At 36.2% G+C, this 23,334-nt stretch overlaps 1 protein-coding gene across 2 annotated transcripts in view; it reads right to left on the reverse strand.

Annotated features, from left to right (window-relative positions):
• The window catches only part of LOC134336267 (alpha-1,6-mannosylglycoprotein 6-beta-N-acetylglucosaminyltransferase B), a 56,795-nt gene extending 37,801 nt beyond the window's left edge, over positions 1 to 18,994 (reverse strand). For both annotated transcript variants that reach the window (XM_063018989.1, XM_063018990.1), the window contains exons 1-2: positions 18,927 to 18,994; positions 16,989 to 17,101 (exon numbers count right to left, since the gene is read on the reverse strand). In XM_063018989.1, coding sequence (XP_062875059.1) covers positions 16,989 to 17,101; positions 18,927 to 18,994 — 181 coding nt within the window. The remainder of the gene's footprint in view (positions 1 to 16,988; positions 17,102 to 18,926) is intronic.
• Positions 18,995 to 23,334: the final 4,340 nt, after the last annotated feature.

A 23,334-nucleotide genomic window follows, 5' to 3' on the forward strand; every position in this document is an offset into this window, starting at 1 on the left:
CAAGGTCCTTAAAGGAAGTGCAGCTCAATATGGACAGACCACAAACTTTACAATTGATGAAGTACATGTAAAAAGGGTGTGGGCAGCTTTTGCCCACGTATAACAATTATAAACAATAAGGTATCCATCAAACAGGAAATTTAACACAGACTGGCATTTGGCAGAACAAGAACAATAGAATAGAAAAATATTTTCAGATGGAAAGATCAGAACTGTCCAGACTTTTTTTTTTTCTGTGGTACTTTATGGAAGTGTAAAACTGGACAATAAAAAGAATATCGATGCCTTAGAACTTGCTGGTGAAGACTTTAAGAGTACCTTGGATGGCAAAGACACCAGAAAAGACAGCTATGCTGGGAAAAGTTTAAGGTAAAAGAGAAAAAAGGATGACCATTAAGAGTCAGTGGACCCTAACAGAAAACATTCTTTATGTCTTTCATCAGTCTTTAATATTTAACATCTAATGTGATGTAAAGAATGTTTCCTAGATAAAGGTCTGTTGGTCAAGACCTATAGCAGTTATTGCTATATAATGACATATTTGCTCGACTCCTTTAAATGAAAGAAGAAGAATAAACACCTCTCCCTACAGATCAAAAATAATTTGGGTTTTTTAAAATTCAAATATACAGTAACAGTTTATATTTGATTCAGCTGTTTTATATGAGATTACTTTGTAAGGCTTTGCAGCTCTTAATACAAAGTCTACATCAGTTTGTTCTGAAAATAGAGAGGAATAAACTGGAAAAATCCTACACATTGGTTTTATTTGTAGGTGTATTTTTACTACTTTTATTACTAAAAGTATTTCACATTAAATAGCAAAACCCTGTGAACTTAATTATCATGGCTTTACACGGCTAATGCAGCTGTTTGCCGAAAAAGTAAAAGAATTGCTTGTTTGTTTGGTTTTATGCCATATAGTGTACATTACAATCTATTTCCTTTAGAATACAATGCTGATGTTTAGAATGCAGTAGGAGTGTTTTCTGTGTGCATATGTATGTGAATGAAGTGTCATCCAGACACAAATATCAAGACACATGGTTCAACAGTAAATATGCAAATCTAAGAGTCAACAAGAAATGTGTAAATATGCAAATCAAAAACATTCAGCCGTTCCAGCCGTTAGGAGGATGCCAGCTCATTTCCTGAGTCTGTTTGGGTGCATGTGTAAATGTGAGATTTGTATTTTCTCTCACATTTGACTGTTTTCATTGCAGCAGCTGTGCTGTAGTACTATATCATCCAGTTAAAATCAGAAGCACTTGAAAGTGGCATCTATACTATATGGCCAAAAATAAGTGGTCATCTGATCATATACATCTTGTACATCCCATACCAAATCCATAGCCAGATATGAAGAGTTGCCCTCCTAAAAGTATCCATTTTTTTGTGAATTTCACTAAATGTTTTGGATTTTTGCCCATTTAGTTAGAAGTGCAAGGCCAAGCAATGAGTGTGTGACAGGCATCAAAGTCTCAATTTATATATAAAAATAGGATAGATGTCCACATACTTTTAGCTATATTATGTAGGCGTAACTTTTGAATTGTATTTAAAATTCATTATTAATATGTTACTTCTGTTATATTATAAAGAAATACATTACTTTAAACATGTTTAGTCAATCTCCGGCTCATGAACAACATTCAGGCTGGCTAAGAAAAAGTAGAGACACAGGCGCACTATGCTCTGAATATAAGGCTTAAACCACTGACCTTCCAAAGATGAAAAGATTTATTTTCTATTCTAATGTTTGACATAAGCAAAGTTTACTTAAAGCTCTTGACCAGCATCTGTATGATTATATGCATTGTGCTTCTCTTACACACTTGATACATTAATGAACATGTGTATAGATTTTCCTTATTAAGTGGCCATGAATGCATTTTCTATTTCAGTATGTTAGTTCACATAACTCATTAGTTTTGGTTTTCATTCATGATTTTTTTGATATTACAGTTTGGATTTTTGTAGGTTATTTTAATGGCCATTAACCCTCTTACTTAAATTTTGAGTTCATAGAAGGAGGATGTCAAGAACATATAGTATTAAAAGAATATTTTATAGTTAATAATAACAAGCCCAGACAACCACTTTTAATCCTCGTCCCTCAAGGGTTAACAGGAGAACATCTGTCTCCTCAGCATGCTTTGCTCTCCTCCAGCTGCTCTCCAGTCATTTTCATTAGCACATTAACATGGTGAGGTTGGATTGGTGCTGTAAAGTTGTCTCTCTGCACACCAGTGAAAAACGGAGAGAGACGGGAGCAATTAGAGAAGACACATTAAGTCTCTTTTCTTTTACGTCTCTTCTGTGTCTCAAAACTCACATTTTTTAGGGTGGAGAAGAAAAAGAATAACTTATATAGAAGAGAGCATGATCAAGAGCAGTTTGTGCAGAATAAGAGAGGCCTTATTGCATATTTTGTCTTAGGTTAAGATCCAACACCTTTAAATTCACAGATTTAGGTTCAGATCCAACACCTTTAGTTCACATATTAAGGTTCAGATCCAACATCTTTAAGTTCACAGATTTAGGTTCAGATCCAACACCTTTAAGTTCACAGATTTAGGTTCAGATCCAACACCTTTAAGTTCACAGATTTAGGTTCAGATCCAACAACTTTAAATTTACAGATTAAGGTTCAGATCCAACACCTTTAAGTTAACAGATTTAGGTTCAGATCCAACACCTTTAAATTCACAGATTTAGGTTCAGATCCAACACCTTTAAATTCACATATTTAGGTTTAGATCCAACACCTTTAAGTTAACAGATTTAGGTTCAGATCCAACACCTTTAAATTTACAGATTAAGGTTCAGATCCAACACCTTTAAGTTAACAGATTTAGGTTCAGATCCAACACCTTTAAATTTACAGATTAAGGTTCAGATCCAACACCTTTAAGTTAACAGATTTAGGTTCAGATCCAACACCTTTAAATTTACAGATTAAGGTTCAGATCCAACACCTTTAAGTTAACAGATTTAGGTTCAGATCCAACACCTTTAAATTCAAATATTTAGGTTCAGATCCAACACCTTTAAATTCACAGATTTAGGTTCAGATCCAACACCTTTAAATTTACAGATTAAGGTTCAGATCCAACACCTTTAAGTTAACAGATTTAGGTTCAGATCCAACACCTTTAAATTCACAGATTTAGGTTCAGATCCAACACCTTTAAATTCACATATTTAGGTTCAGATCCAACACCTTTAAATTCACATATTTAGGTTCAGATCCAACACCTTTAAGTTCACAGATTTAGGTTCAGATCCAACAACTTTAAGTTCACATATTTAGGTTCAGATCCAACACCTTTAAATTCACATATTTAGGTTCAGATCCAACAACTTTAAGTTCACAGATTTATGATTTAAATGAAATGGCCAAATGTATGCAGACCTCTGGCCAGGAGATTATTGGTCATCTCATTCCAAAACCACAGGCATTAATATGGAGTTGACCTCCCCGACTTTGCAACTTGAACTGACTTCACTTTTGGATTGTAACTGTTGTGCCTGTTTACTCAAGGTCAGTCACTGATGTTGAATGAGACATGTTACATCTTTGCCTTGTTTTTGTTTTGTCCTAAAGTCTTGAAGTATTTCTGTATTTTAAGTTAAACCCCAAATCAATAATTTCCTGCACATTTAAATAATTTTATATGACAGGATTAGTTTTACAGCTTTTTTCACCCAATTACTTGCTCAGCATATCAACGTCTGCACTTTTCTTAATAAATCTGTTTGGATTTGTAGAAAATAATGAATTTTCCAGCTGGAACAAGAAGAACAACAGGGTTGTGCAAAAATCTATGTTGCTATGTTCACTGGCTAGCTAGCTAATTAATCAGTTGGTTTTTTTGTGTTAACATATATTTAATATATTTATATTTAACAAAGTTACATTATTACATATAACTAGACCACATTTTTACTGTGGACAATTTGAGTATAATGACATGGTAATGTATGTAACTTCTTTTCTACGTGGTAATGGATTTTCTATCTGGTCTTTAAATTTTATATAAAGTGCATATCGAAATGTGGTAGCACAATCCTACTGGAGGAATAAAACATTTTACTGCAGCATGAGGGGAAACTAGATAGAAAATGTCACTGCTAAGGAGAACTCGTGTATCTCTGGAGGAAGACTAATGCGACTTTAATGAAATGAGGCAGAAAAAAACTTCCATCTACCATGCTATCCAGCACAGTCTGAAAGCTTAGCTGGATTAATAGAGTAATAAACAGAATTAATGGCTGGCTGTTTATGACCCAATTTAGTGATTTTTTTATAGCTTTGTTAGAGTTAGGATCCCAGATTTTAAATTGGAGGTACGAGACAGTTTGATTTGATTTGATTTAGTTCAGAAGCACAGGTTATCACTTTTTCATGTTAGAGTCAGCGTGAGTGATGTGATATTATTCAATATCAGTGTAAATATAACCACAGTATTTATCTCAGTCTAGTTCAGGAACTCCATCCCAGCACCACACTAATGTTTACTTCAGTTCTTTGCCCAGTGTTGTTCATTAGGGTGTTGGATTTTTTTTGCCCCCTTTAAAGTGCTTTATTTTCCCACTGCACTCACATAAAACAAGAACTGGATTAAATTGGTCAGTGGTAATTGGGGTTCTAGTTTTCATTCCTTATTAACAGATCTGAGAGACAACAGGGGCGACACTAGAAAGCGTGTTTACCATCTCTTTATTGTGTAGTGGTGCCACTGTTAGCAAATTCAAGTTATGGAATTTTTCAGAACTGTAACCAAGATTTTAATATCATTTTAATCAGCTCTCTGAAGTGAGATAAAGTAAAATAAAGTGTTACCTTAAAATAAATAATGATATACATTTAAATTTACTAATCAACTAATGTGTAAATGTAATACATTTTAATGATGTGAAAATGAAGTACACATTTAAAATATTAAATACAAAGTTTTATTTTTCAGTTTTGGTTAATAATGGGAAGCTGTAATTTGTCATTCGAAACAGCATGAAGTCTTTTTACCTTATTTAATTTTAATAAATGCTGTACAGTGTCTCACAAATACTTTTGTTTGGAAATGGGTACAAATTCTCACAGACAAAATCCATTTTTGTAGGGGAACATGGATTTTATAGACAAATGGGTAGGGGTTGGGAATGGGATGTCCAACATTTTAGGCCATTTGGTGTGTCTTTTATGGTTTACTCTGTTACATTTATATTTTAAATGTGCGTTTAAATAAATGTATTAATTGCAGGAAAAAAAACCCAAATTATTCATAGATTGAACAATACATTGATATGACTTGCAGACCTTGTAATTCTAAGGTTTATTACGTAAGTGCTTAGTTACTTGTTTCTTGCGTGTTTTAAGCTTTCCTGTCTATTGCACAGTTTATGCAGCTACGCTATCAGATAATCCCAAGAGGGGTTCTTAAGCTCCTGTGAAGTTGACATCAGCCTGTGTAAGTGCCAACTTGGCTTGTAATAATGATATTTTATATCGCCACTGGCTGGCTCATGACTCCATGATGTGTGCCTGGAGTCTTGAAAGGCCTGCACATGGTCTCACACCACAGCTGTGCTTTGTTATTGGCCAAACAGAAGATCTCATTGAGATTCAGGCATGAAAAGCCCTGTTACTATAGAGTCTCTAGATCCTGAACCTGTATTTAAAATGCTTAACCAAAGCAAAATATATAGGTGCAATAAATAAGGTAGAGAGGGGCAGATCAGCAGAGTCAATATACGCTGTTCATTAACATCGAAAGTTTACAATCTCTTGGAAGGAACTCATATTTCATATTGGTCAATATTGGGCATTTAATTAATTCTGTTCTGATCTGTTCTGTTTTGAGGGCAAATGTTTTTAGTGCAAACTCTTTTGTCCAGTAATTCTTACCTATTGGAGTCCTTTATGAGTCTATAAAGGTTTTTCTGAAAATATGACAAACATTTCTTACAGAGAAGGTACAGAGTCACACAATGACCCATCGAAATCCCCTTTCTCTCATGTTAATTTGGCATTTTCTGACCTTTCCTTCCTCATAAAATGTGTCTGGGTGCCCAACCAGTTTGGTAGCACCTCTATGATTTGAACTTAAGAGGCTGAGCTCTCCCCAGTTGTGGGAAAGCATATTAGACCCCTGCACCACCCGAGCATCTATAAAAAGTGTTTAATGGAAAAGTGGCCACTAGCTGGTGTAAGAAGTTATTAAAGGTGATAGTCACTACTTTATATAGATATTCCAAATCCAAAATACAAAACAAGGGTATCAGAAAGTGGTAATTGATGCTCAAGATTTAAAAAAAATCTGTTCTACTTTTTGTTAATTCATTTACTGATGGGTCCAGCAGAATCTGGTAACACTAGGCGCAAGGCAGGAGTCCATCACGAAGCATCACTTACAATTAGGGGCATTTTGAAGTGACCAGTGGGCTACTTACTGCATGCTTTGGGTGGTGGGGGTGAAAGAATAATGAAGTACCCAAAAGAAAACCCACACAAACACAAAAAAAAACAGTAAAAAAAAAGATAGTGAACATTGGCCAAGGTGCAGCACCACTCTAGCAAGTGCACCAACATGCCACCAATGTTCCCGTACAGGTTTTAAGGTTTTGGGTACTGCATGGATGAAAATGTATTGGCACAGTGGTGTTAGGAATGCACACCAACAATTCCATTCGGCACAACTTTGGAAAATATTTCATACTCAATGCATAATGCATAAAATACATCAAGCATGAATGAGTAATGTGACAAGCATGAATAAGTGATAAGAATTTAACAATCAGTACGGGTGTTCAGTGGGGCATGAAGAAATGTTGTGGGACTGTTGACAAACCAAAGGTGAGATGCGGCCAGCTCCAGAATTATTGGCACCCTTGGTAAATATGCATGAATCAAAGTTCCAGTAGCATCTATTCACTTATATTTGTGCTTAATTTAAAAAAAGCTTGCATAATACACAGGTAGTGTCTGTTAATTTGATCTCAAAATGCTACCAACCATTATTCCTGAATTCCTGAACCTTTTTGCCTCTCCAACTGTTTAAATTAAGCTAATAAATGGCCAAATATTTTTTCATGAGCATTTATTTAAAGTCTGTTGCCTGTAGAAGTTTTATAAAAGTTTTAAGAAGATAAAGACAGAATCAGTGCATGAACTTTGCCACAAACTTTACACTGAGTGTGTGTGTGACTCATCATCCATACAAATAAAACTGATGCATTATAAAAAAAAAAAATCATGCCCTCCACTCTGGGCATAATGTCAATATATTGTAGACTGTGTTTTTTTGATGAAACAATGAACAAGTGCCACTCATCTGTGTTTTATTCACAGTCAAGTGCCTTCATAACAGAACAAACATCAATGCAAAATACCAGACCATCTTCAAGGAAGAAACAAAACTTTGAAAATGTCACAGCGATCATGATAAAATTAAACCTTAGTTAGGATGACCACACATCCTCTTTTTCCCGGACATGTCCTCTTTTTTGGACCTAAAAATGCATCTGGGTGGGATTTCTAAATCACAAAAATGTCCGGGATTCAGCTTTTGTAGTCTGGTGTGCTATTCTTTGTGTGTTTTTGCACTGATTTCACCTTTCTCTTTAGGTCCCGCCTTCTCGCACTTCTCTTAAAAAGGCCCAAGCACAAGATCCTTGGGAAGCTGAATGCATGACCTGCAAAGGTGACTGGTACATGTCCATGTTAAATAAAGGTGCCAGCTCAGCAAAACACAAAACTGCAGCTAAAGGAAAGAGTTGGTCAGGCAAAGACCAGATGCTGTTACTGCTGCAGGGGGAGTTTTTGCATTTCACACCACAAAGCATCACAACAGCTACATTTCAATGGACTGCACGTCTGCCTTGTTTAAAAAGTCTTTCCCTGAATACTAAGATAGAGGTTATAGTCAACGCTGTGTTAGCACCACATTCTGTCGAAATAGCTCTTCTGATGAACTATTTTATTTGTTATTATTATTGTTTAGGGCCGAACGCTTAATTAAAAGTAATAAGATTATCTGAACATAATGCCTGTTGTCTTGTTAAGAATTAGCTGTCAGATATTTAAAACCCTAGTTTATGGCACATGCAGCCATCCTGCCAAGTGTCTTCTTTATGAAAAACAAAATAGTCACCCTACCTTAGTTTCATTCTGTAAAAGGCTCTAGTGTTTTAATATGGAGCCCTAAAGTTTAGCTTACTTCTCTGAATCACGGATCAGCGAAGCAATTGTGGCTCATTTAAAGAACAGCTTGCTTCAAATGTTTGATTCGTATTGCCCTCTACTTGGTCTTCTCTCTCATCATGAGACTCATCTTCACTCAGTGTTTTTTGAGAGCTCTGGCACAGAAAGTTCCTGAGCGTAAGGTACTGGCTTCATGGCAGATGGTGAATTAAGATATTCGACATTATGTTTGACTTTTGTTGTCATACTATTTATATTTGCACAAGTAGCAATCCAGAGCTGGGGGTTTCATGCTGTGAAAAGCCTGACACATGTGACACAACAAATATGAGGGGCAAAGTAATGCTCATAATATTTTAATGAGGGTGTGATTTGAATGTTAACTCATTGCAGATGTAGCAAAAGAATTCAGTAATTCAGAAATTCACAGTACTTTGGCATTATAATGGCGGATGGGCTATCAGTACAACATTTAAATATACAAAAGCCTGCAACTGGCAGGAAACTGCTATTCAGGAGAGGGCAATGTTTGCATGTGCCAACATGTCCAATTTACCAGGCTTGGTTCACTCATTTATCTACTCATATTGCCCTTTACAAACAATTAAAACAGCTGTTTTGTTAAGCTTTTTGTTTCAAATGCTTCATTGTGGTAAAATATGGGTACCAGTAGGACATCCTGAACCTAAATCAATGCTGAAAACATAATTCTGTACAGTAATGTCAGAGAATGAGAAGCATATTAATCAGCAAATTATAATTTTATTAAATTAAGGCTCGACACATAATAAATCTGTTTCATGCCAAATAAAACAATAACTCATTTATTTAAAATCAGAAAAAGGGCATAATATTATTGTACCATTATTATAACTAAAATATTAAAACCAAAACAACTAAATAATATTATTATTTTAATATGTATTATTTTATTATTATTTTTTTTTTTTTGCACTTTTCCCAATGTTCCTCCCAATCTAGTTGTATCCAATTACCCGATTGAATTATGCTTCCTCTCTACTGATGTTGATCCCTACTGCTGATTGAGGAGAGCGAGACTGACACGTGTGCAGTAGCCGACTGCATCTTCTCACCTGCACGAGGCAAGTTCATATGCGCGAATCAACTTTGTGTACAGAGAGCCACACAAGGCGCCATCAATCTCAGCCAGCAGAGGTCATAATTGCATCAGTTATGACGAGTCCCTCTCCGTCTTTCCTGTATGAACAACAAGCCAATCTGAGTTTAGAACCGATGAGTTCAAAATCCCAGGTCTGGTGTGCCAGCGTGTTTTACCCCTGCACCACAGCTTATTATTATTATTATTATTATTTTAACATTATATAATATTATTTTATTATTTACAACAGTATAAAACATATGAAATGTTTTACACTTGTAATAAAAAAAATCCTGCTAAATCTATTTTACCCTCCGTCTTCTCATCCTGATTGTCAAGAAAAAAAAACATTTGATCAGGATCACTGGATGTTTTTCTTCAGATAATGAAACGTTAATTTTCCGTGAGATCGACATCATTTGAGCTCTACAAAAAGCAAAACACTGTCCTCAGGCAATACAAGTTATTGGTTAACCTTAAGACAAATAACTGTGAGAACCTTAATTCTATGAAGCAATGTAACCACATTTAGAAACATATTGATCACTGAATCATTTTAACTTGATCAAAGTCTGACACAATGAAAAGGTTTCTCAGAAAACAGAATGATTTTAACATGCTGTTTGCACAGTGGTGGAATGAAGGACTGCTTATTACCCGACACATTTTTAAGTCTGTAATCTTAATATAATTTTATTTGTCCTTATCAACAAATGTTTTTTTTAAGCTTACAGAATCATTTTCACTGAATAACAGGGTATTAAATTTCTATGAAAACGGCCTAATTAAGAGATATTATCTGATGACAGGCAAGGCGAGGTAGAAGCTAATCCGAGCATCTCATTAACATCTTAAAACATTTATTCTGTGCAAACATTGTGGAGCACATTGAGTAGCCTGTCATATTTACACTGTTAATGCTTGGTGTTATTAAAAGCCCAATGCTGTGCTTAATAGAATTCAAATAAACCCTTATCACATAAAACAATGTTTCATTGTCTTAATATCTTTTTAGACTACATGAATAAAAGATGTAATGACAAAACACTGTCATGAGAATTAATCAATTAGCCATGGGAGGCCATGAGTTCCAGTTATTGTGCTTATTACACAAAGTATGTTTCTAAAACCTCCATACATGTGATAAGATAAATGTAACACAGCCATAAATGCCTTGTTGCCTCTATTAAATGATAACAAATATATGATTACATTGTACATATGTTGGTTAGCAACCAAAAATTAATATTCACAGTAAACAAATGCAAAGTAACAATCCAATAATAGACTGTTCAAGACACAAAACACTGAACTAATTAATAAGATCATTACATAATAATATGGATAATTCGGGATAATCCGCTAGCACACCAGCACCAAGATTCTAAACTCCCAGGTTCGAATCTCGGCTCTGTTCTAGCAGGCATAATTGGCTAATGGCCTCCAGTCTGCTGGGTGGGAAATGACCGGATTAAAAGAGAGGTGAGGCTGTGTAAGGACCCTGGGTGCCCAGGGCGCCGGCACAGATGTGGAGGAGCGTAGAGGTCGGGTGTGAAGCTGACCTCTGTGCGTGAAGCCGATCTCACGCTCCAATTCACAGACTTGTGGGTAAATAAGAAGGGACTGCGCACACATCGGAGGGAGTGTGGGTCAGTCAAGTCACCCCCTTCTTGGACACCGTTGGGGTCCCCAGCAGCAGGTGGGGTCCCCAGCAGCAGATTGACTATGCTAAATTGGGAGAACAAAACATCAGCGGTTGCCAGGTGCCTTGCAAATGTGCGACACAGAGCAAAAGAACTTCACTCATAAGTAAAAGCTAAAAATATACTAATAACAATTTTATTCTAACCACAGTGGTAATTTAATGGTTAAGGTATTGGACCAGTAATCAGAGGATTGCTGGTTTACACCCTATCACTGGCAGGCTGCCACTGTTGAGCTCTTTCACAAGGTACTTTACCCACAACTGCTTCAATTGTGTTCGGCCACTATTGTAAGTCGTTTAGGATAAAAGTGTTTGCTTTTATCCTAAATGCACTTCTGTAAGTCACTCAGCATGAGAGGATATGCAAAATGCTGTAAATGTAAATAGGCTTTCTGATCTACCTTATCTAGGGAGTGTTACAAATGCCAGCCTTGTGTTTAATTAGTGTTTGCTTTGCTGAAGAACGTGTTGCCTCAATAAAAAGAACCCAATATTAATTACCATAAATTGTTTGTATAGTTTCTAAGACAGAGGTAGCTTTGTGCTTAATCAACTGGACTAGATTAGAAGGTGGTTTAAGACCCACCACTGCCAAGTTGCCACTGTTATGCCCTGGAGGCCCTTAACCCTCAATTTCTTACATTGTTACAACTGTAATCTGCTTTGGATAAAAGCGCCTGCTAGTGTCTGGTGTAGATGCAAAAATAACATGTGACACTATATGGTGAAAACTCCTTCTATTTTTTGAGTGTGGGCGTTTGTTTAAATCAGCGGTAGCTCAACAAATAAGGTACTGAACTACTAACCAAAAGGTCGCTGGTTCTACCACCACATATGCCAGGTTGTCACTGTTGGACTCTTGAGCTAGATCCTTAACCTAGGATATATTGAGCTGCATAAGTTGCTTTGGATAAAAGTGTTGGCTAAATGTCATGAATGCAAATGTAAAATTACCTAAAATACATGAATTATATACTGTACTACCAGCTCTGTGGTAATAGGAAAGGTGCTTCCTTTTTTGCAGCATGACTGTGCCCCTGTGCACGAGGTAAGCTTCATAAAGACATGGTTGGATGAGTTGGTATAGAGGTGTAGAGGAAGTGACCTGAACAGAAACCTGAGCTCAATCCCATTAAAGACCGATGGGACTGAAACAGCAACTGTGAGGCAGTCAACCGCTTCCACTTTTAGTGCCTGCACTAAGACATTTCCAGACACACTCTAAAATCCTGTACAGAACTTCCTAGTTCCTAGATTAAGATTAGGAGACTGCAGCAGTGGAGAGATAAAATGGGAAGTCTGACAAGCTCATTGTCAGGTGTCCACATACTTTTGGCCACTACTACTCAACCATGTTTGCACTTTTCTTAAATAGTAGGCTGGGAATGCTAGGCTCTAAAAAGGACATTTTGATAATTGAGGTGCCATTGTGATCGTAAAGTGGAATTTGTTTTGGTGGCCAGTTAAGTTGATAATTTTTCTTGCCTTGCCTTTAAACACGCATCAAAATGTTTCTGCACAGTTTTGCTTCACAGTTAGAGGTTTGTGTGGGCAGCGTTAATGCCAGCTGCCTTGCAAATAAACAACGCAGAGCGAAAAGAACTTCAATCCTAAGTAAAAGCTAAAAATATAATAATAACAATTGTATTCACCTTACCTGTACTGAAATGTATTAGTGTTTTTTAACAATGCACCACAGTGATAGTTTAATGGTTAAGGCACTGGACTGGGAATCCTAAGACTGGCAGGTTGACTGGCAAGTTAGGCTCTTTCACAAGGTTACTTTACCCACAATTGCTTGGATTGTATTCAGCCACAGTTGTAAGTCGTTTTAGATAAAACTGTTTGCTTAATGACATAAATGTAAATGTACTCAATAAGTAAAACATTTCCTGAGGGAACACAAAGCACTTCTGTAAGTCACACCGCATGAGAGGATATGCAAAATGCTGTAAATGTAAATAGACTTTCTGATCGACATCATGTAGAGAAGATATGTAGAGAGTGTTATAAATGCCAGCCTTGTGTTTAATTAGTATTTGCTTTGCCAAAGAATGTGTTGCCTCAATAAAAAAGAACCCATATCAATTATCATAAACTGTTTGTATAGTATCTAATCTTTTTGAAATAAAGATTAAAGAACAGAGGTAGCTTAGTGGTTAAGCTACTGGACTAGTGATCAGAAGGTGGTTCCAGCCCCACCACTGCCAAGTTGCCACTAACCCTCAATTTCTTGCATTGTTACAACTATAAGCTGCTTGGGATAAAGCGTCTGCTAAACCATGTAGATGTTGTGAGAGAAAAATTTTAATTTACACTAGAAGTATTAATACACAATCAATTACTGCTCAGAAAATGTAGATGTGCTTAGAGCATTTTTGCCAGTAGTCATAGAATAGAATGTTACTGGATGTGTACATGGTGTACATGATAAGAAGTGCGTCAATTGCATTGTATGACATCCAAAACTTAGTTCTAGCTGATTTAGACCAGTTTCTATGTTAACTGTGGAATCTTCCACTGTCCTACAAGGTCACCGACAACAGTATAAAACATGTCTATTTTATCAGTTGTAATCGCATACACAGAGCCTCTGTGTGAGACTCTGTCTGTGTGATCCTTCTCTGCAGACACGATTAAAACATTTCTACTCACAATCCAGTCTTTAAGGTATTTTACAAAGGGTTTTTCCACCACAATGTAAATATAAAAGGTTGGTGGATTCAGAGACAAAATAGAGATAGTTCTCCAAATGCGCACCCAGTCTGGGCATTAATCCCTGGCCCTCTCTCTCACTCTCGTGGACTTAATGGCTTGTGTCAGTGTGTTAAAATGTCAGCTTATTACACTAAACCATTCTTATCCTCCCAGATTACAAACCATATAAGTCTAAGTTAAGGGTTTTCCTAATTGGTTCAGCATCAGATCCATTTGCACATCAGGACCACTGATGTGTTTGGATTCAGTGCTTCTGACTGGTTGGTTTCAATACAGTCAATGAATAAAATGAAATATCTGTATGAGGTTTCTCTCACTATTTTAATAAAAAGAATGCATTGCAATACAAGAAGACCAATTTAAGGTGGATTATTAATTAATATAATGACATAGGCTAATAAAGCTGCTGAAAGAAATCAGTTCGTATTTTATTCTTTATTCACAAAGAATTTGGCTTAGCTCTGATTTGGTGGATTCTGGTCCGATTTTCACGGCTGTGGATTGGGTTTGGCCTTAGTCATGATAAATCAAAAGCAAAATGCCAAGTCTTTCAACAATTAATCTAAAAAAAATATTAATAAAAGAACAAAATGTTCAAAATGAGATTTACAGCACAAACCATCAAGCATCAAGTGATTAATTAGTCAGTCTGTCTGTCTCTGTTTCTCTATGCAGCAGTGGGAGTTATTAAACTAAGATGAGCCATCAATTAGAGCTACGTCAAGCTTCAGACCACAGCACAGTCAGATGTTGCTTACCATGCCGTTTGTTCATTCAGTGCATATGAGCTGCTCAAACTGCTATTTACACTCCATACCTACCACATCACATGACCAGCGCCTTTGCTCTTCAGTATTGATTTTATAGCTATGGCTATGGCTTAATCTCATACCCAGGAGGACTCATTCTCTTTCTCGCTCTCTCGCTCTCTTTTTACTTTTGTTCTTTTTCTACTACGGTCTGATATTTGCACTTGTGAACCAGATCTCATGAGAAATCTATACGGATTTGAAGAAATAAGCACAAAATGGTTTATTTCTTAGAAGCAATAAGACATTGTATAAACTTAATCCCAGTTTGATTATTCTAAGATGACTGCTCTCCAAACTTATGTACCCTGATCTTGTACTTCTCATGGTCATGCACTGATTTTTTAGTCATTATCATGTTGTGGTTTAAGAATGTGGATGTTCTCAGTACAGACTGAATGTAGTATGGACATTTAATTCAGTGTAGCTACAGTACAGAACGGCTACACATTGGTTTCAATGTTTACAATGCAAAATGTATATTTATATTTAATATTATTTCAATCTGTTGCTCTGTGTCTAATACAATCTGAACAGATTGTGGTGCTGAACTTGACTGGATCTGCACAGTAGCACCATTAAAGTTAAAACCATTGCACTGTTCCCATATTGTAATATTCAATGGCAGAACACATATTCACATACAAAGGCTATGAAGCATGTCTATGTCTAAAACACATTTTGGATGGCAAATAAATATATTATTTTAGACGTGTGTTTTATGCATTTACTCATTATTGTTTATTTTAATTATGTATAAATAATTTAATGAAATAGTTATGTGATAGTACATGTCAACAGGTTAGTTGAGACAGTTCTGTCTTTGGCTGTATTACAAATCATCATTTATGTGACCTCTAGTGCACTAGAAAGTCTGTGTGAAGTCTTTTATTTAATGCATCATCTTTCATGATAAAACAATGAATAAGTATTTTGTAGACTTGTGAGTTTATATTCAGTGGTTTATAATTGTTAAACATTGTGACACCGCTGGTGATCATTCTGCTGTCATGCATTTAAAATATTTTAAACAAATAAATGAAATTTATTAATATTTTTTATTGCTCTATAGTGACAAATGACGAATTAGACAAATTTAGATTAAAGAGTCCCATATGCTACCATCTGGCTGAAACTAGAATTTAAATGTGTTATGTATCTCACACAAATCTGAACAGATTGCAAAGTGACCCGCATGCAGAGTGCAACACTCCCCCCGAAATTCATTAAACATTAAACACACAAACATCGGATTGGACTGGACTACTGCTTTTAGAGCAAATCTCACTGTCATGTATATAAAATACCCCCAAAATAGTCATTTTTCAAAGAAATCCTTTTTATATTCTTTAGGATAGATAACAAACAGATAAGGTGGAGCTGTACCAAAGACGGCCTTATCTCAATACCATTTTTCCCAATTTAAAGTCTCTTAACTCAACCAGCATAAACATGGTGTTTACGATGGTTACACGTCAACATCTCTATAAGGCTACGTTGATGTTCATTTTAACTCCCACACAATGTAGGCTATAAATAATCACCATCTTTAGTAACTAGCATTATGATTAATTAGTCTAATGTAAAAATGGGAAAGGCAAAGATGGGAAAATCAATGCATTTTACTGAGGGAAAATATGTATACAAAGTCGCAGCTATGTTGAACAAATCTACAGCGGGGGTTCCTGCCATTCTAAAACATTCCTGTCATATCAATAACTGATGGGAAACTGACAGACCCTAACATTATGCAGAAATAATGCATAATGGAGGGGGGGGGTGTTCTGATTTTACTGAATTCAAAACAATTGTATAATTATTAATTGTTTAATAAATTCCCAAATGCTAAATATGCTTCTTCTGTTTGTGTTCTCTCTAAACAAAATAAATCTATGGTTCTTACTTTTATTCAGCAATGCAGTAGTAAGATGTTGATTTAATGGATCAATGTTATTTATGATCATTGTAATGATTACACTCTGTCCTGATCATTTTCTGTCAGACACACTGATTTTAAATTGTAATTAAACTGTTAACCAATTCTATGTTAGAGATAAACTGATATATAAACAATAAAGCCAGCTATATACAGAGAGAGATCATTAAAAACAAAAACAATCAATGGCATTCCATAGTATATTAATATTAATATTAATATAGCAGTAGTATTTTGTAATTTCTCAACAAGTAAGCCAATGTATTCTAAAAAACCTCCCAGAGGTTATTCAAACTGGTCTGACCCCCACATATCCAACAGCAGAAAAATCAATAAATAAACACAAAGCAGCTTGAAATCACACACAGCAAAGGTTCCACAAACATTTCATATTTCATATTTTATTTTCACTGATTTAATTAATACATGCCTCTGCCTGCTGTCTGAATGCAAATAAAAACTTTATGGCTTAAAATAAGGTAATATTAGTGCTGTACCTTCATTACGAATAGTGAAGGGAGAGTCCCCAAGCCTCTTGGCTGAGAATTGCCCCCCTAGAGAGGTCATTAGAAAGCAGAGGCTGAAGAACCCGAGCCCTACCACAAAAATCCTGCAAAGAAAGAGAAGAAAAAGGTTGAGGTGCTTTCAGTGGATTAGCACAGCTTTCAAATGTAAAAAAGATGAGTTTGAGAGATTAAATGATTTAATAGAATTGAAAAGTTCTTCTGTTATTAGAATTGCTCTGGTGACAGAGTCTGTTACACTAACCTACTATTTTAGCCGTGACGATGTTTGCCATTGAACTTAAACTGTTGAATCATATGTAACCTGTAACTACCTGTCCTGTCATAAATGGAACAAAGTGTAAAACATTACAGTAAAATACTAAGAAACCAGCAACAAAAGTGTATTGCTGGTTTGCTTAACTTGCAGCTAGTCTAGGGAAGAATCCTCAAACTGCCAGCATATGCTAAACAGCAAAATTATTTAGATGGTCGGATACAATCCAAGATCCAGCAAAAATATATTTGTTTGTTGTTGACCTTAAAGCAGCTCAAACACAGGTGAGCTGCAAGCTGCAATTTTAGGAGCAGGGACGTCTTTCTATAGCTTTATGTTAATGCTACTTCTAACAAATAGCAGATCCATGACAAAGTTACTCATTGACAAAATCTTTTTTTAGATTTTTGTTGGCAGATTTATGTCCATGAGTATGTTTGAAAGAGAAAACATGAGCCATTTAATCCCAACAGCACTGTACCTACTGTTAAGCATGGTGATTATATTCAATTATGGAGCTGTCTATTATAACAAAGAAGACTCAATTTCCCTGCCAAAATTCTAGCCCTAAAACTTTCAGGAATATGTGCACTGTACTGAAAAGTGGACATAAACTCTACTGTACTCTACTCTGCTTTCTACTCTAACTCTACTGGTTCAATTCAGTGAACTGGTCAAAAATCCACACATTACTAAATATTAGGTGAGTTGTGTGTATGTTTATTTTTATCCAGTTGATAAGGTGGCTCAGTGGGTAGCACTGTCACCTCACAGCAAGTAGGTCCTGGGTTTGATTGATTGCGTTTGCATGTTCTCCCCATGTCTGCATGGGTTTCCTCCGGGAGCTCCGGTTTCCTGCCACAGTCCAAAGACGTGCAAGTGAGGTGAATTGGAGATACAAAATTTTTCATGACTATGTTTGATATTAAACTTGTGAACTGATGAATCTTGTGTAACGAGTAACTACCTGTCCTGTCATGAATGTAACCAAAGTGTAAAACATGATGTTAAATCCTAATAAATAAATATCCAGTTGATATTGTTATATTGAAAGGGGGTTTGTGTATGAATTAAGTAGTCTCAAAAAGAACAGTGGACAAAATCACTGTATTTGTTTGTTTGTTTATTAGGATTTTAACGTCATGTTTTACACTTTGGTTACATTCATGACAAAAACGGTAGTTACTCATTACACAAGTTTCATCAGTTCACAAGTTTATATTGAACACAGTCATGGACAATTTAGTACAAAAGTAAATCTCCAATTTACCTCACTTGCACGTCTTTGGACAGTGGGAGGAAACCGGAGCACCCGTAGGAAACCCACGCGGACACGCGGAGAACATGCAAACTCCACACAGAAAGGACCCGGACCGCCCCACCTGGGGATCGAACCCAGGACCTTCTTGCTGTGAGGCGACAGTGCTACCCACTGAGCCCTACTGTATTTGAAACATGCACGTCTTTTACAAGTACATTTAAACTTTTAATCTTGCACATAATCTAGTAATTAAAATACAGATGTTCTCTGGATTTCACAACATGTTTCCAAAACATTCAACAACTAAAAAGTTTTATACTGATCTGTTACACCACCCCATTTGCAAAGCTAGAATATAAAGTCAGAGGAGCAAAGAAAAAAAAGAAATGTTCACCTGAAGGGCTTGAACGTTAGAAGACATCTCCTCACCACACTCATACCGTCGCTGTTAAAAGCAATCATTATGCAGCCACCACATCATACCAGCCAACAACTGCTCCAGTTCACCCACACCTCTTCCTTCTGTAATGTTTACTGATGAGTAAATGTCTTCTCCAGGAGTAATAAAGCGAGCATCAGCTCAGCAAACACGCAGATCCGGTCAGTCCGAGCGCTGAGAGACAGTAAATGTTCGCTGTTATCAGCGGATCCGGTATTACCGCGATGTGAAGGAGAACAAAGTTACACTGACAGTAAACGAGCAGCGAGTCCGGTTTATACGAGCATCAGTTTCTTATAGCTGAGAGAGAGAGAGAGAGAGAGAGAGAGAGAGAGAGAGAGAGAGAGCTCTTCTGTTCAACTACAAACTGTTAACACAGCGCCATCCTTCGCCTGCACTACATTCAACTTATTCACCCCCCTCCCCGCCGTATTCACCCCCTCCCCTCCAGCATCCCTTTATTTATTTATTTATTTTTATTTATTTATTTATTTTGGGGCAGATTGATAAGACAGGTGCTTTAATAGAACTCATTTTAAGCTGTCTGATATTATTTTTTACATGATCTCACTTTCATCATAATCGCCATAAAGTAATTTGCATCCGTAATAAGATTTGCCAGCTTTGGAGTGCAACCGTGTTATCTTGAGATTAGTGATAAAAAAAAAAAAACACATAATATTTCAGGAAAAGACTGCTAATGCAAAACTGAATAGATTCAAATTCTGTTTTTATTTTTTTATTTTTTCAAAATTCATGTGAGTAATACAAATTTCTTAACTGTTAATTAGTTCTTTACTTTTCATCCTTGTGTAACCTAGGTGGGTACTGAGGCCACGCCCACCAGACTGGGATTGAACAGCCTGACATTATGTAAATAGTTTTGGACATTGTAGAGAACACTTGTGGGTAGTCTACCCTGTTTATTTTTGTTAAGTGTGATTCATCTGTCTGTCTTACAAAGCCTCATAACAGAAGCCCCAGTAAGAACCTTTTTTGAGAAATAGCTTACTCTACATAATAAACTGGCAGGAAGAGAGGTACAACTTCTAAAATAATAATAGTAAAAATAATAGTATATAAATGCCCATGTATATTATTTAATTAGGGATGTTTACAGCAAGAAGGTCCTGGGTTCGATTACCCAATCTGGTGACTAAGTTATTTCTGTGTGGAGTTTGCATGTTCTCCCAGTTTTCTCCCAAAGTATCAGACCCACCACTACCCTGACCAGGATAAAGCGATGGTAAAACTGACACTGAATGAATAACTGAATTGAACTGAATTGAATCAGAGGGTGTAAGAAGGCTTCATTACTGTCAGCACCATGGTCAGCTCCCTGTTACTCTCTGCAGGACCAATTCTGAACATTTTGGGGAGCCAACACTGTAAAAGGTAGTATCCTATTAACTTATGTTTATGAAGCTCACTATCTTAAGTTACAATATAATAATAATAATAATAATAGTAATAATAATACAAATCTGGAGACAGGCTTCAAGTTCAGTTGGTAAAGATGTATGTTGTTTTGCAGCATACCAAGGGTAAAAATACATTTTACTGGTTTAATCTCAGAGGAAACTTAATCTGTAGAGTAATATCAAACAGCAATCTAAATCCAGTAGGTCCTGTACTATTAATTAAGCACAGTAAAAGCAGCAGCAGTATATTTCAGGACTTTAATCAGGCTTCCCGTCTACTCGTGTATTTTGTTGTAATAATTTTTAGATTTTTTTTTTGGGTTGCAATGATTTTGTTGTAATGAAGATGCAACCAGCACATTTGTTTTCAGCTCATTCACACACACACACACACATACACACACACACACACAGTCATGCGCTCATGAGTTTCAGTAAACTGCACAGCCACAACTCATTAAACTAAATGCAATCATGTTTTTTTAAGCAGTGTGTTCAACAGACCATATGCTCGGGATATGAACCATATGTCAAGTTAGACTGGCAAACAGATCAGACTGTAGATTTATGAAAAGAAAAAAAGATTTATATCTGTCTGTGTATTTGCATGTGTGTCTCTTTAGTGTGGGATGGTTCTGACTGGGTATACACTAACTCGTAGGCAGTGCCACCTGTTTTCATGCCAGGCTGATTTTTTGTTGGTTTTTAAATGGCAACTTTTCTCCTTCACACATACTGGTAATTTCTATTCATATCTATTAAGTAGTTTTCTTAATGACCTTGGCACAAAGACCACTGGTACATGAACAGTACTTTGTACCTACATTCAATTATGAATTAATAATAATTAATTACAAATTTAAATCTGTATTACAGTAAAAGCCACAATAAACGTAATAAAGAGTGCAAATTTATGAACTGGGACAGATCATTAAAATCTGAGGTTGTTATACTGTACATGTCCATTACAGGTGTATGTAAACTTTTGGCCTCAACCACAGCAGCACATGTATGTGTTTTTGGCTTTGTTCTGCATGAACAGCAGTGTGACTTTCTACCATTCGATTGTGTTGAGTAAACTTTGACATCAAATCAGTCTTTTCACATGAAAGACTTCAGACTGGGCGCTGACTGCTTTGTCAGTGAGTTTGACAGGGTGCCATTACAGAGTCCCCGCGAGTGCTTCATTTCTGTGTGACAGGTTCCAATAGTCTCAAACTACATAATCAAGTCACTGCACACTGTAGCCCCACAGAGAGTCTTTTTCTTGGCCTGCAAAGCATTCCGGATTGTACTTGACCCTAGTATATAGCTAGATATAAAGATGTGATGTGATTGCATAACAAGAATACACAAATACACAAAGAATTATTAATCTTGGTGGGAACAAAAAAATTTAATTATTTCACTTCAATAAACCAGGTGATTAACCAGGTACTACACATTATAGGCAGATTAACCCATTAACTGTCAATTTTTTTCTGTTGGAGCATGTGAACGTCCTGTTCAGTGACTGACAGAAGGCGTTACCATCTCAGGGCAAGATTTTAGATAGAAAATGTCAGATATTTTTATTCATTTGCCCTGTAACAATGACTTTACATTTTAGCTTTATTTAATGTATTTTAACTTATAATTTGGGAATTGGGAATTTATTCTGGTTTACAGTCTCATATATGCATTTTAATGTCCTGAAATTACCTTGGAGGACCAAATTAGGTTCTAGTCTGTCTGCCCTTTTCAAATTGCTATTAGCGACCATAGCTAATTTCACCCCTGCATGCATTAAAACGCAACCATTAAAATTATTAACACACTTTAACCCATTAACTGCCATAATCCCCATTTGGGGATCATGTAAGGGGATCCAAAGTACATGATCCCCAAATGGGGATTATGGCAGTTAATGGGTTTAAGTGTGTTAATAATTTTGATGGTTGTGTTTTAATGCATGCAGGGGCGAAATTAGCTATGGTCACTAAAAGCAATTTGGAAAGGGCAGACATACTATGAATAGAACCTAATTTGGTCCTTCAAGGTAATTTCAGGACATTAAAATGCCTATATGAGACTGTAAACCAGAATAAATTCCCAATTACCAAATTATAAGTTAAAATACATTAAATAAAGCTAAAATGTAAAGTCATTGTTACAGGGCAAATAAATAACAATATCAGACATTTTCTATCTAAAATCTTGCCCTGAGATGGACTATCCAGGATGCACTTACATTCTTGTGCCCCTTGTTTCTGAGATAAGCTCTGTGCCAGCTACAACCCTAACCAAGATAAGAAGCTTTATAGTAATAATGCAAGCCATGAAGCTAAAGCATATAGAAAGTGTAAACAAATTCCCATCAGTCTTTATTCATTGATTTTAATTGACTGCTTTATCCTGTCACCATGGATCTGGTGCCACAGGAAAACAGTGGGTGCAACAAGACATCATTCTATTGCAGATCAACATTGTTGAGATTAGCCAGTTTACCTATAGAGATGCAAGGAAACCAAAGTTCCCAAGAAAATCCACAGAGACACATAAAGAAAATGTGAAAATGTAAGCCAGGTCCCTAGTGCCAATTTCTCATTGCACCACCCACTCCACCAGCTGTGCCACTTTGCCACCCTTCAATCTATCTCTTACAAAATTTAAGCTGAAATACAACTGTGCTTCCATCCCTCTTTGTTCATAATATATATGTTTTCTAAACAGCTCTCAGAAGAAAGATATATTTAGAACTGAAATCTTGGCTGAAAGGGTTCTTGGCAGATACACAAAGATTAATGTCTCATAAAGAACAACAGCTCATAAAAGCCTGTCCTGATTTCATCCACTGAGCAAACAACTACATGCTCACGATCTGAGTCCTTCTGAAAGTCTTCTCAGTAATCGAACCTCCCCGCTGGTAAATCTAATTCTTCATGCTCTTACTTCCACACACT

This window comes from Trichomycterus rosablanca, chromosome 22 (genome assembly GCF_030014385.1).
Source record: "Trichomycterus rosablanca isolate fTriRos1 chromosome 22, fTriRos1.hap1, whole genome shotgun sequence".
Lineage (NCBI taxonomy): Eukaryota > Metazoa > Chordata > Actinopteri > Siluriformes > Trichomycteridae > Trichomycterus > Trichomycterus rosablanca.